This window comes from Dermacentor silvarum, chromosome 3 (assembly GCF_013339745.2).
Source record: "Dermacentor silvarum isolate Dsil-2018 chromosome 3, BIME_Dsil_1.4, whole genome shotgun sequence".
Classification (NCBI taxonomy): Eukaryota; Metazoa; Arthropoda; class Arachnida; order Ixodida; family Ixodidae; genus Dermacentor; species Dermacentor silvarum.
The window spans coordinates 20,340,738-20,355,144 of NC_051156.1; the positions used below are offsets into that span (position 1 = coordinate 20,340,738).

Consider the following 14,407-nt stretch of genomic DNA (forward strand, 5'->3'; position numbering starts at 1 on the left):
ATGCCTCTCCGTTTTTGTTTTTTTATGGCAACGGTGCGTCAGCTCTCACTTGCGCATCCAGGCGCGCGCGCACCACACCGGCGGCAAGTTACGGTTTTCTCCTGTGGCGGATCCCACTTGTTGCACGCACTAAACTGATGGCTATCTGTTTTCAAATCTCTCAAAGGGTGACCGCTTATCGCCCACCGCGGCGCGATTACACCTGTTCTGAGGCAGCCGCGTATATACACAAACGATGCTGCCGTTTTTGCAGTTCCTCTTTTGGAGACCACAAAAGCTCTATAGCCCCTTGTTGGCGATAAGACGAAGGCTCCTCACTTGTTTCGGTTTCTGGACGTGCACACAACCATTTTTCAGTGCGCTTATCTTCTTATTCACGATTAGACATTGTGTATTTTACAACACAAATGATTTTTTCCTCACTTTACTGTCACTTTAAAAAAATTACGACCATATTTTTTCGAAACAGGTTCTTTCAAAGAATTTAAATCAGCAATAAAAAAAATCAACCCTGGGGGGTTGCATTAGGCAAAAAAAATTTGACTCTCAAAGGGTTAATCTGCAAAGGTTGTCACATTTCAAGGCTTGGTCTTTGTGGTGCGTGCATACTGGAATCGAAAAGCTGTAAGTGATCATGCTAACCTTCCATGTGAACTGGTGCAAGCTGGAATAGATGCATGTTGGCAGAAACAGTGTGTCTAGACATCTGCCCAAGAATGAAGAATCACCAGCTTCCACTCTCGAATGGTGCTGGGACTAAATAAATAATTCACAGTGTATCGCCAAGTTGCGCTCACCTGGCGGGGGGAAGGGCTGGTAGGGCGCGGCTGGGCAGGGCGGCATACATGGAGTGCGGCCGGCTCATGCACTGCGCCCGCTGCTGCCACTCGTGGCTGAAGCCCTCGGCCTCTTCTGCATAACACGATAGAAAAACTGGCTCAAAACATGATTGCATCAGAAACTGTCAGCTATGTGAATGATGAAGATATGCAATCTCTTTGTCATTTAGTTGACTGGATGTCGTGTTGACACAGGAGGCTTTGATAATTGCGAAGGCCTTGATGATCGGCATGCCTTTTGTCGATGGCCTTTTGGCCTGCATCTGCATGACCAACAGTGCAGTTGCTGCCATACTTTGACACCGTTGGCATGCTCTTCGAGGTGATCACTAAGGCAACACCTGATCTGCCCCATGTTCGATTGGCCTCGGCTGCTACAGGGTGCTTTCTTTTCACCTGCACTGCTCAAAAGGTCGTCCCTCCTACATAAGGCTTGCTTGCCAGCAGTTTCTTCTGCTCCAAGCTAGACTTATCGAGAAAATAAGCTGAGCCGTAAATTACTTGAGATGATGCTTGGTACGACGCAAGAAGCCTTCTGTGCCGCGACTTCTGCCTGGGCCTAGCTAACTTTTTTACCAGTGTTCTAAATTAATGAAAAACTATACTTGGCAAGTTTGGCAAACTGCCACGATGACCCAATATTAAAAAATGAAAAAAAAAAAAAACTGAAATCTTTCTCTAACCAGCATCTTACCATAAAATGAAGAAAAATAGACTTACTTTTGAAAGAACAATATTTAGTTTCCTTTAATCTTTTGACTGCCACTCGCGAGTATACTTGTTTTGTCTTTAGTGCATTCCCTGACTCTGAAGAAACAACTTGCGCAAAAATGGACATCGTGTACCTGTTGTACCCATCTATATAGACGCCGTAAAAAGCCCAAAACTTGTAAGTTAAATTTGTAATAGCCGGTGGAGCAAATGTCTCAGTGCTCTGTCGCCAATCAGCAGGAAAGCCATGGCAAACCAGTGTGGCATCTGCACTTTGACAAACGAAGGGATTTGTAAGCTGTTGATGAATTCGGTTTCGGAAGAAAACGATGGTGAAGAGACAGTTTATATGCTGCACAAAATGTCCACTGAAGCAGACGAAAGAAACCACGCAGTCAAAGGATTAAAGTAGCATTCAGCTTGCTTGGAATGGAAAGAAAAAAAAAAAGTTACATGATTCCTCTACAAAATTATTTTTCTTGCAAGCTGCATATTGCAATATATTAATAATTTCACTAATTATTTTAATATCTTTAGCTGAATTTTACCACACATCTTTTCTACATTTATATTGGGTTATTTTATATTTTATCATTCTTATCTCTCTCTCAACTTTTAACAAACTGCAATCCTGATTGCTTTCCGTTCCCATTTGCTATTTCTGCTTTTAACTGAGCAAACTCTTGATGCAACTCCCTTAAAGGGCGATTGACAGCTAAATTTTAAAGCAAAGCTTTGTTTGGCTCTTAGGCATTCATCATTTCCTCGCTGGATACACTTATGGACATATATAGACAACTTATGCTGCTGGGCATGTGCCCATTCCTGACCAATCACCCAGAACACTGTGACACACTGGGTAAGAAGACTTAAATTTAATAATGACAATTTCCCTCTTGTTTGGCATTCGTAGTAGTTTGTTCACCAAGTTGAACACATGATTACTAAGAACAGCTATGTCTACACGTGCATTACGAGTGCAGGTTTAGCAGTTGTGTGTGTCGTGGGACCGAAGTCTATCTGCCGTGGTGCGAGTGGAGAGGCTGAAATTGTTTGTGCGCAAACATACACAGTGCCACCCACTTATACCGATACAGTAGCCGACCGATTTTCCGGACTTCGCGGGGACTGAAAAATAGTCCGAAAAATCGAGCAGTCCAAAAAACCGTACAGTAGGATTTTTCAAAATTATTCACAAGCCAAGTACAATTATTCACAATTTCGACAACGGTACTTGGGAGTGCGATGCCATGCTGCCGAATAACGTCGACAAGTGAAGAGACGATGTAGTCGCTTTCAGGAACATGTGGTCGAGCGTCAAAAAGTACAGTAGTAGGTGCTTGAGGCGGCAACCGGGTGAATTCGGCAGCACACAGTGACGTAGGATGTGCATAAAAAACAAAGTTGCTGTCAGAAGGAAAGTCCCAACTGCACGACACCGGTAGCACAGTCTACAGTCGACGTCCGATTTCCCGGACGCCCGAAATTCCGGACATGCCTGATTTCCCGGACTCATCTGTGGCACCGTCAAGTTCCCCATAGAGTCAATGTATTAATTAAAAAGTCCGAAATTCCGGACGCTGATAGCCTTCGCCATCCGATTTCCCGGACTTTTTACTGTTAACCGCCGACCCAAAGTCACCACCGACGCCGCCATTTTGGTTGTTTTCTTATCCTCGAACCCACCATACTCGCATCGCAGGTGTGGCCAGCAGCACCGCCGCACCGCGCCGCGGCTGCCGTAACCTCGAAACCGCACGTGTCAATCCGTTGCCAGCCGTAGCTTAGCCAAGCCAAACCTCACTGTGTTCGTTCGCAGTGTTGTTTTGTAGCTCTGCCAGCTCTGCGGTCGTGTCTGCGGTTGATCATTTGCTGCTGCACGCTATCTTCAGTGATCACGTTTCCCGACCTTCAGCATCCACCGAGTTCCTAGCTGTTTCGTGCTGCAATTTTCGTCGAGCGGATTCGCCGTTTACAGCGATGGCACTGACTGCTCCTTCGTCTTCGTCCGCGCCTTTGAACGAACTGCCATCCGCGAAGTGCCCTCCGTGGACGAACTGACAAAGTGACGAACTGCCATCCGCGGACGTTGCCTTCGACGATCTGCGCGCTGCCGGCGTGTCGATTCCAGCCGGGATAACCTTTGAGGGCTTCGCCGACGCTGACAAAGACCTCGAGCTATGTGCGGAGTTGACCGATGACGAAATCATTCGTCAAGTTACGGAGGATTCAGACGACTCCGACACCGGGAACGAAGAGCCAGCTTCTACACAGCCAACGAGCTCGGAGTTGACGCGAGCACTGATGACACTGTCATCGGTGTACAGCGGCAACATGACGTTGAGGCAGATATGATCGCGGGCAAGCGGACCGTGCAAAAGAAAATAAGCGACTTCTTTGCGCCCAAGTGCTGACCTATGAGGTAGCGCCGGCCACGTCGTATTTTTTTTTCTTTTTTTTTTTTTAAAAACGGCTCTTTTCAGAGCCACCTAAACGATGCATTGGCTGAATAGCAATGAGAATCTTGTACTCCGGCCGTGACCCTCTCCGTCAGCGAAAAATACCTACCAAAAAGGTGCGTTTTCAAGTGCATTCGTTTTTCCGGACTGCCCGATTTTCCGGACGTTTTCGCGGTCCCTTGAGGGTCCGGGAAATCGGACGTCGACTGTATTAGGGCAGAATGGTTTGAAAGAAAGTCCAGCCCCAAAATCAGGTCATGCGGACAGCGCTCTAACACAATAAATAAGACGGTGGTTTGGTGGCCGACAATCGTTACTCGTGCTGTACACATGCCGACAACCGGTGGCGTATGTACTGCCGTCGGCAACGTGTACTGTGCACGGTACGGCAGGCATGAGGACCTTTCCAAGTCTTTTGCGAAGGGCGGCACTCATTACAAACATTTGCGCACTTGTGTTGACGAGAGACTAGACAGGGACTCCATCCACCTCGACATCTAATATACTACAGTATAGACCACTTATAACATAACCGTTTATAGTGCAGGACCGGATATAGTGCGGTCTTTTCAGACTCCTGTTAATTTTCCCATAGCACTCTACGTATACACGTATCGCTTATAGTGCAGTTGCGGGAAACGAAATACCGGTTACCTGGGAGTATGGAAGCCAGCGGAGACAGTGAACGCTCCCCTCAAACGGGCGCCCCAAGGAGTGCTCGAGGAAGAAAGAGAGACGAAGTGGAGGAGAAGGGCACGTGGTGCGAACGAACAGCCAGTGAGGCTGAAACCAGAATCTTGTGTGCGAGTCGTGAAATACCACGGCGCGCATAGCGAGCGAGGGCCACGAAACTGCCAAGGCCGGCCAAAGCTCGGTTCACGATAACGGCAGTAAACGAAACTTCAGGGAGCGGGTGGCGCCGGCACGGCACGGAGAAGGGCGCACGCAGAGACCGTGGAATGTGAGGGAGGAGAGCGGCAGGGAAGCGGATTTCGCCTCGGCAACTCCGCTGCTTCGGCGGCTCCCCTTGCCCTCCCTCGTACCTCCCTCACTTTTGACTGTCACAGTGCACGCCCCCGCCGCTACAGCCGGTCCGGCGGCAGCTCCCCGAAGTTTCGTTTTCTGCCGTTATCGGGAAGCGGGCGTTGGCCGGCCTGGGACAGCGCCGCTGCTTCCCTCTGTGCCGTAGCCACAGCGTGGAAGGTCAGCACATGACTAGAAAGTAGAGAAAGCATAAAGGAGAATGAAGGGTTCACTGCCATTTTCTACGCGTGGCTACGGTAGCGTGGCTGAGACGTCGGCACGTACACACATACGTACACACCGGCGCAACGCAGAATCAGCGACCTTACCATTTGAGAGAGGGTGAAATTTCCGCCGCGTTTTTATTTCTTTCTTTTCTTTTTGTTCGCGCGCTGACATTGAGGGGTTTCTCCTAAGCTTTTACTCTATGGCGGTGCCGGCGCAATGCCGGTCGGAGGCGCCGCCGCGTGATTTGGTTCGAATTAACGAGATTCGATTAAATTGAATGCAAACGTTCTAGCCACATTCCTCGACTGTCGCATACACGTGGCGGCTCGGTGCACATGGTTTGCATATGTGCGGGCCTTGATAATTGTTGCTTTGGTTATAGTGCGGCACCGCTTATAATGCGGATATTCGCGACTCCGGCGACTTACGTTATAAGCGGTCTACACTGTACTTCCACGGGTAAGCAAAGTTATCAGAGGTTTTCCAGGCCGGGCCATTGATGCAGCGTCTCCTCCAAGAGCTGCACCGACTAGTTTTCCGGTGGCACGAACGCAGGGCAAGAAGAGCAGCAGGACTGCAGTGAACGAGACCAATCACTTAGGAGCGATGGTGACCTGCTTGTACGGTAGGTCAGCGGTACGTTGTCAGTATTCGTAGCCGGAGGATGCACAGAGAAACGGCGAGAACCTTAACCCGGACGGTTGAACGGGAAGCTCTACCTAGGGGGCGATGACAACGACTGTGGCAATGACGAGCGATATGTCCAACACGCGAGCAACAAATTGGCCTATCGTCCGGCGTTCTCCAGTCAGCCGGGTTACGACAGCGAGTTGGAAACGCTGAAAACTGGGACGCAGTGGTTGGGTAGGGCCGGTCCTGACTGACAGTGGCATCCCGAATTGGGCAGAGAGACGGGAGGCCGAAATTTGCCATCTCTTGTCTGACAACAGCCTATATAAGCGAGACAGAACAAGCATTGTCTTGGCAATGCTGACGAGCACCGGCTGGAGACATGGCTTCGAGCTTGCGATGAATTAACTACGTCAAATTTCCTTGTCCAGGCAGATGAGGTCCAAGTGGCTGGTCCTCACACGAAGACATCGAAGCTGTATTTGGTAACCTGTTGAACTGCTGCGCAATGCGGTGACTCTTCATCAGTTCAAAATTGCAGGACTCTTTGATGATCGTGTCCACCGAGTCATAGTTCTCGCAGATACGCAGGTTGAATGTGTCATCTGCTATTCCCTTCAAGATGTGGCCAATCTTTTCCGTCTCCATGTTTGTGAACTTTACGGCAGCGTGCGAGGACATCTTGAATATACGCCACGTAAGATTCCGTCGACGTTTGAGCACGGGTCGACAGCTCCTTCTTCGCTGCCAGCTGACTGCCAAAGGGCTTTCCAAAGAGTTCTAGAAGCTTCTCCTTGCAGACATCCGAGCTTGTTATGTCGTGTTCGTGGGTCTCGTACCATGCTAGCACTGTCTCGGAGGTAGAACATCACATTCGCTAGCATTAGCGTTGCGTCCCACCGATTATTTTCACTTACATGCTCATACCAGGAAATATAGTCTTCAACGTCCATACCATCGGTGCCACTGAAGGTCAATGGTTCTCGCGGCTAGGACAACATGACGGAGTCTGCTGCACCTGAGGTGGACGGTCGGTCATTGTGGCGCTTTGGCCGTCGGTCATCGTGTCAGGGCTCATGCGGCGGAGCTCCGTGTTGGTATCCTGCACCACCACCAAAATGTTGTGACGCGGTAACAAGCACAAATGTTTATGCAAGGCAAATGCTGAGGGCACCAGCTGACACTAGAACATGGCAGCAGAAGCGCTAGCAGCAACAACTTCGTCATCGTCTCTTGTCTACTTGTCCTGTTCTTCTGCATCGCAACAATATCTTATTTACCGCATACCGGATATAGCGATCAAAATTTTGCCTTTTGGCACCGTTTACCATGCAGAATAATTATGACATTTGCGTTGCTAAGTTCTCCTTAAACAAACGATGCTGAGACGGGATGAAAAGTTAGCCTACGCAAGTTCGTATCTGCCACCATAACCACGCAGCGCGTACCACCTGTGTGCTGACTGCGAAAGCCCAGGAGAGCATCGCGAGTTGGTGCAGCACACCATAACTTGGCGCCAGCTGCCTTGCACCGTCGCCCGCGATCATGCTCCACTATGCTATGGAACTATGCTCCATGTGTGAAGAGCTAGAGGGAAAAAAAAAGCAATAATGAAGTGGCACTCGCCCTTTCTACACTCTCTCAGCGAGCGTGAAAGCAGCCCCAAAGCAGCGGACAACCCAGCTAGTAGAAGATGGTGCCGATAAAGCACAAAGCTGTGTAGCTTGAGACGAAGCTGCAAATTTTGCAAGACTCAAAGAAGTACGAGCCCGCGCAGGAGTGCCGCGATCATGACGGCTGCAACCAAGGGCCATGCCAATCAACAGAAAAGGCGGACACTGTGTGCCAGGGCGAAAACCCGCATGATAGTGAAACCAACACGGTGGAGGTGGAAGCCGCTGACATTACCGAGCTCTGAGAGTGCGTCGATACTGACGATGAAACAGGTGGTGCTTCAATGGAGGAGTTTCCAAGTACAGATAGTGCTGCCTCGCTTTCCAAAGCAATATCCGATGGGGTAATCGTTGTCATGACCGACGGCGGCGGCGTGCGACAGAGGCAATGACAGCAGCAGTGACGACAAGCTTGACATGGCCCGTCTTTGACACCGACCCCGATCGAATCGCTCAGTGCAAGCTAAATTATTGCCGCTAGTGTTCACACAGCAGCTGGATGTGATGCACAACGCGGTTGTGAACCCGACACTCCTACAAAAGCAAGTGGAGATTTCCGACTATTTCAGCACACCTAACACTTGACACGCTGTTTAGAAGTATAAATAAGCGTTTTATTTTTCAGTGCCTACTTTGTACAACGGCAAATGTGGTTTCGGAGCTTCGAAGGTATGTTCGGTAGTTCCAGATATACCGTATTTACTCGAATCTAGGCCGACTCCGATTCTAAGCCGACCCCCCAAAAGTTCGAAGTCCGAAAAAAAAAAACTTACCTCGAATGTAGGCCGAACGAAAAAGCGAGGACAGCATTCGCAAAATGAAACACCATTTATTAAATTTGAACATGCCGAGCTCATTCTATGTCACCATCGCTGCTAGCCTCGTCGCTATCTTCCTTACTGCTGACATCTTCAAACAGTGCGCTATATTCAGTACCATCCAGCGCATTAGAGATGCTGCATTTTTGGAAGGAGCGCACGTTGCGGCGCACGCAAAAACCATCTCCCGTGGCCCCCTCCAACGACAGACCGATGCCGAAGTTCCGCCCGGTTTGAACGTTTGACGATGCCTCTACGGCTAGCACAACTACCGCATTTACTCGATTCTCACGCTTCCTCGATTGTAACGCGCACCAGTTTTCCGCGAGGAAAAATTTGGAAAAATAGATTTCCTCCCGATGCACTGATGTTGCGATGAATAAAAAAAGTCGCAGTTTCGCCCGAAAGGCGATGCATCGAATGCGGTAGCAAATTAGTAGACCGCTATGTCACGCGCGCTCAAGCAAACATGAACACACCTCGCTCGTTGACCGCGGAAACGAACTGTCAAAACGCTGGAGACGAAGCGCGCCTTCGTGCTAGCATGCCTCTCGCTTCAACGCGGCGAAAACACGGCGCGCGGCGGACTTTACCAGTCGCAGATTGCTTTCAAGATAGGGCCAAGCCTGATCGTATCGCCGGAGTGGATCGTCGCAGATTACGTCCTGCTTCGGTCCACTGAAACCGTTCCGCATTGCTTTGCTGGCGAAAATCCTCTCCTTCTGTTTGCGCCAGTCCCGCTCGCAAGTTTCGGATTCTCCGAACGCCCGTGATGCGGCCCGATTTCCGTCCGTCTCCGCACAGATGATCACTTTCCTTTTAAATGCGGCATCATGATGAACTCGGTACTTCATGCTGATAGAGCAGACGCTGAGAACGTGAAGACAGACGGTAGACTATTGCCTAAGCACGTGTACTGCAGCACACGGAGGAAGCTTCCGCATGCTACGGTAGCTAGGCACGACGCGCGTGCGAGGCGGCCATTTTGAAATGCCGACGCAGATTTAGGGTCGTGTTGAAAGTGCGCGTTAGATTCGAGTAAATACAGTATTCGTTTAGAAAGCGGCACTATAGTGGCATCGCCCATTTGGTGCCATTACGATAACGCCACACCGCGCGCCGATGCTGCACCATACCGATACTACCGATACGACGCAGGTCAAAATGGCGACGTCGCTCGTGTACTTCAGCTGGCTACTGGCGCGCCTAGTAGCGGCTGCGATACTGACTTTTCTAGATGGCGCTAACAATGCACCATATTTATCAGTTTCAGTTAAAAACTGGCGCGTTTTTTAAAATCCTCGAATCTAAGCCGACCCTAGAGTTTCGTGTGTGATTATTTGAAAAAAACTATCGGCCTAGATTCGAATAAATACGGTAGTGATGATCGGTTATAACAATCGGATTTTTCGTTCTTGATATTGTTATAAGTGGACTGCACTGTACTTGCGCACAAACAAGGGCAGTGAGTCAGCTTTGGAAGCGAACAACACGACGCCTACCTCGCCAAGAGACATGAAACCAGAGCAATCGGTAGGCTTCAGCACTTCACACTGGCCGACAGTCACTTCGATAAGCACTTTTTGCAGGACGATTTTGGAAGTGTGTGCACTGTATGCAATAAAATACACAATGCCTCATCAATCTTTATAGAAACCCTGATGGTGCATTTATGAAGACTGAAATATCCAACAAGTCCAAATTTTTGTAGCCCGAAAAACCCGTTGGCAACAGCATAGCTTTCATGTGGTCTCAATAATGCCCTGATTCATAGGCTGCAAAATCACGGTTGTACAGTAAAACCTCGATAATTCGAACTCGGTTAATTCGAAATTTCGGTTAATTCGAAGAATTTGAGCGGTCCCGTCATTCTCAATGCAAATTCTACCGGATAATGTGAATGGCCCGCGCGGCTCTATTCGGATAATTCGAAGTTTCCGGCTAGTAGCAACGTGCGGCGGTTAGGTTAGGGCGCTCCATACAGTCGCCAACCGATTTTCCGAGCTCGTGGGCACTGAAAAATAGTCCAGAAAACTCGTTCGGCCGAAAAAAAAAAAGTCATTAGTGCGGCTTTAAAAAAAATCTTTAATAATGCCCTGCCTCATACTACGCTTGGAGAGGATCGACTTGCTTGGATTTGCGCAGCAATGACGTCGTCTCCGTGTACAGTCGACACGAACGCCACCGCGTTGGCGATCTCTGCCAACGGAGTTCGCCATGGAGATCCAAGAAACGAGCTTCGCACCGCTTAGCTCTCGCGAAGGTACAGGAGGTAGCGCCGATCACTGAGACATGGGTCTCCGAGACACCTGCTCGGTGTACACGCCACGTTCAAAATAGCAACCGAAACTTGAGAGAAAAAAAAAACTCACTGAAATAACACGCGTGGTGTCAGCGCGCACGAGCGAGCGCGGCCGCCGCAGCCCACAGCGAGCGAAGGTTCGTGCGGTCTATCGCTGCGAGCGGTGAGAGCACAGCCCATACGAAACGTCAGAGCCGTCTGGAGATCGCTTTCAAGATACGCTGCGCGCGAGAAACCGCTCTGGCGCTAAGTACGCAGTTGTTAGAAGAGTAGAAGTCGCCCCCCCCCCCCCCCCCCCCCACCCCCACCCCACGGCCTTTCGCACGAGGGAGGAAGTCGCCTCCGCCGTGCGTTCGCTCTCCATGAAAGCGCGCGTCCCCCGCGCGCTGTCACTCGCACATACGGCGGGCGCGCGGCGATGATTTTATCGCCCTTGGACTTTGTATGGATCCTCAGGGTGGCGACGCCGACGGCGAAAATCCGCTTGAAGTGTCCATATAATTGCTGTCGAATTAAAAAAAAAAAAATCCCACAATAAATGGTTACAACGATGGCATGGCCTCCGAGACTGGAGGATTGCGCGAGCTCTCTATTGATAGCGCGTGTTCTAATCTTGGAGGCTATACAGCGAGTCACTGGAATTCAAGCCAGTGCAAAATCCAACATGGCGGCCTCCAAGATTGGGTAGCGCGGCTAGGAAAGAGCGATTTAGTCCGCAAAATCGAACTTTGGGGTCTCAATTTGTCCGAAAAATTGGGTGCGAAAATGCATGAACTCAATGGGAACCCTGATGGTGCATTTTTGAAGTCCGGAATATCCAGCAAGTCCAAATTTTTGGAGTCAAGCACCACCACGCCCGCTTTCGCGGCAGTTATCGATTCCGTGAACATCGTCCGCAACTTTGTTGAGGGCAGTGCGGATGATATTTGTATGCTACGTTTTTTGAGCCAGCTGGAGAGCATGGCACTAGGGGCGGCGAACCAGCGCGATTTCTTTTTGCGGCAAGTTCTGTATTTGCTGGCAGAAACTCCAAAGTGATCATTCTGAGATTGTCAATCTTCCCATGGCTTGGGCAGTTGTCAACAACGAAAAGTACATGGCAATGCTTTGCCTTGAACTTTCGGCTCAGCAGGCACACATGCTCAAGAGCCAATGCACTCATCCAAGCAGTTCATTGTTTTCATATATGCAGTCTTTAGGTATCGCTGCATTGCGGAAGCACCGAGACTTCGCCTTGCCCAGTATCAACAAAGGAAGCTTGTCCTTGCCGGTCGCATTTGCACCGAACAGCACAGCAGCACGCTCCTTGCTTTCCTTTCCTCCCAATTAGGATCCGCCTGGTGTAGTGTGTGCACACTTCGGCGACAATATCGAAGAATGCAGCCTCAGTTAGTATGCAAATGTCTCTATATTGCTGAAGTAGGGAGCTCAGCCCATGCTTACGCCATCCCTCCGCGGTGTCACAGTCCATGGCTGCACTTTCGGCAACAACCGATTTTGAGGACACACTGTGCTGTTGCTTGAAGTGTTCAAGCCAGCTATTGTTGCATTTAAAATCTTGATTGCCCATTTGGAGGGCTAGAGCTTCGCCTCTTGAGGTCAGTGCAGGTCCATTCATGGGGAGGTTCGCACTTCTAGCATTTTTCAGCCACTCAAGAAGCTCACTCTCCACTTCAGGACACTTGGAATCACGGTCGTGGTTTTGTTTGGCTAACAAGCTTTTATCAAAGCCGTCTAGTATGGCTTCCCTGTTCTTCACTACAGTTGACAATGTTGAGTTCGGTACGCCAAATCCCTTTGAGATTTTTCATTTCTGCTGGTTGCCCTTTTCCACCTCACGTACCACAAGAACGTTTTGTTCAAAGGTCAGACACTTTCTCACGGGGACTGGCATTGCCATTTTCAACAGTAGACAAGAAAACCACATGCGAGGCAGATGTAATGAAGCAATTCACAAACTACACGTTCACAAGGCTTCCGCCAGCTGATGCACCTTAGCAAAAATTTACACTCCAGCCTGAGAAACCAGCTCTCTATTTCATTTCTAGTTATCAACTTGAGAAACCTTGCTTTTTTTTTTAATTTTTACCAGGTGGCCGAGGCACTACCTGATGCCCCTGGATGCTAACAGGTTTAAACTCACCCTCATCCAGGTTGACATATTCCACGCTCTGGTCCTCCTCTCCTGTGAGGCGATTGCGCTTGCGTCCCACAATGTGTGCACGGTCATCCAAATGGTGGCCAATTGTCAGCTCTTGCAGGCCAGACCGACTGTCCTGCAGTGATCGCCGGGTCTCCTTCACCTGAAAGTCAGAAATTATGCTTGGTGGTAAGCAACATGCATTGCTCGCATTTAGGTGATGCAAGCCACTCAATTACAATAACTATGAGGCATGCAATAACTATAAGGCATGCGACTGGGTATGTCTAGCATGAGGTTGCGGGATCAAATTGCAGCCACGGCGGCAGCATTTCGATGGTGGCTAAATGCAGAAAACACCCGTGTACTTAGGTGCACGTTAAAGAACCCCAGGTGGTCCAAATTAATCCGGAGTCACCCACTACGGTGTGCCTCATAATCAGGGCGGTTTTGGCACGTAAAACCCTATAATTTTTCTCTAATTTATTTTATATGTGCCTCTCAGTGACAGCTGGAAAAGATGAAAATTGCTGGACGAAAGTGCCCTGGTGAACTCGCGCAAACATGTACCTGCAATCGATATTGCACCGTATATCAAGAAGGTTGGACAAGGTTGACGAGTTTCCCTCAAAAAGCAAACATCTGCATAGATAAGAGCCTCAAGCAGCGGGGCACATGAGAACAGCGAGTTTCAACAAAGTTCCAGCTGTACTCCCTGCGGTACTGGCATTGTGTCCTTGTGGCAAGGTCTACAGTAAAATCTCGTTATATTGAAGTTGAAGGCAAGATTACATTGTTCTATCCCTTATTGCCTTTTACTGCATTATATATGTCCAATGGGGTGCACAACTTTACACATGCACAGAAAATGATGCGCAGACCGTGAAACTGCTACATGGCCACATATGCGATGAAATTGTAAAAAAAACAGCAAGAGTATCTTCACAGTGCGCAGCCCACACATCTTCTTAGCGCCTGACACGACTGCTTTTACAATAGCTGCCTCCTGTTCTTATGTGATGGTCTTTCATTTCCACTTGGCTCGTCTATAGTGTCCTGTAACTGGCGAAACTGCGACACAGTCAAAGGACGTAGCTTGTACTCTTCGAAGCAAACAAAGTCAGTGATAGTCGAGCAGAATGTGGCACACCGTGTTGCGCCAACTACGCAGCTGATCCAGGCTGATCCGCTGCTCTCAACTGGCTCGGCTATGTTAATGAGGAGGCCAACGAACTTCGCCATTCTGGCTCGGCTTGACCATCTCATGACAACCGAGACAGCACCAGCATGAGTGTGTGCCTCAGTGAGGGAGAGAGGTGAATTCACTGGTGTTTTGCACTACCATGCGTGAGCAGTGGTTCGCCATCACACTTCCCTTTCTCAATGTGGCACATCGCGCAGGCTGGCGTAGGTTGGGCGCCGCAGTGAGAGAGCGAGAAGTGCAATGGTGACAAAGACCAGTGTTGCTTGACGCGGATTCAACGTGGCGATGCAGAAGTTTTTAACTTCTGCACCAAATGTGTGGCGCACTCTGCGGAAACCGATATACAGTTGAACCCACTTATATAATAATCCCAGATATAA

At 49.4% G+C, this 14,407-nt stretch overlaps 1 protein-coding gene across 1 annotated transcript in view; it reads right to left on the bottom strand.

Moving 5' to 3' along the window:
* The window catches only part of LOC119445366 (myeloid leukemia factor 2), a 40,936-nt gene that overhangs the window by 6,123 nt on the left and 20,406 nt on the right, over positions 1-14,407 (bottom strand). Inside the window, exons 4-5 of the mRNA XM_037709673.2 lie at positions 12,827-12,986; positions 798-912 (exon numbers count right to left, since the gene is read on the bottom strand). Of these exons, the coding sequence (XP_037565601.1) occupies positions 798-912; positions 12,827-12,986 (275 nt within the window). The remainder of the gene's footprint in view (positions 1-797; positions 913-12,826; positions 12,987-14,407) is intronic.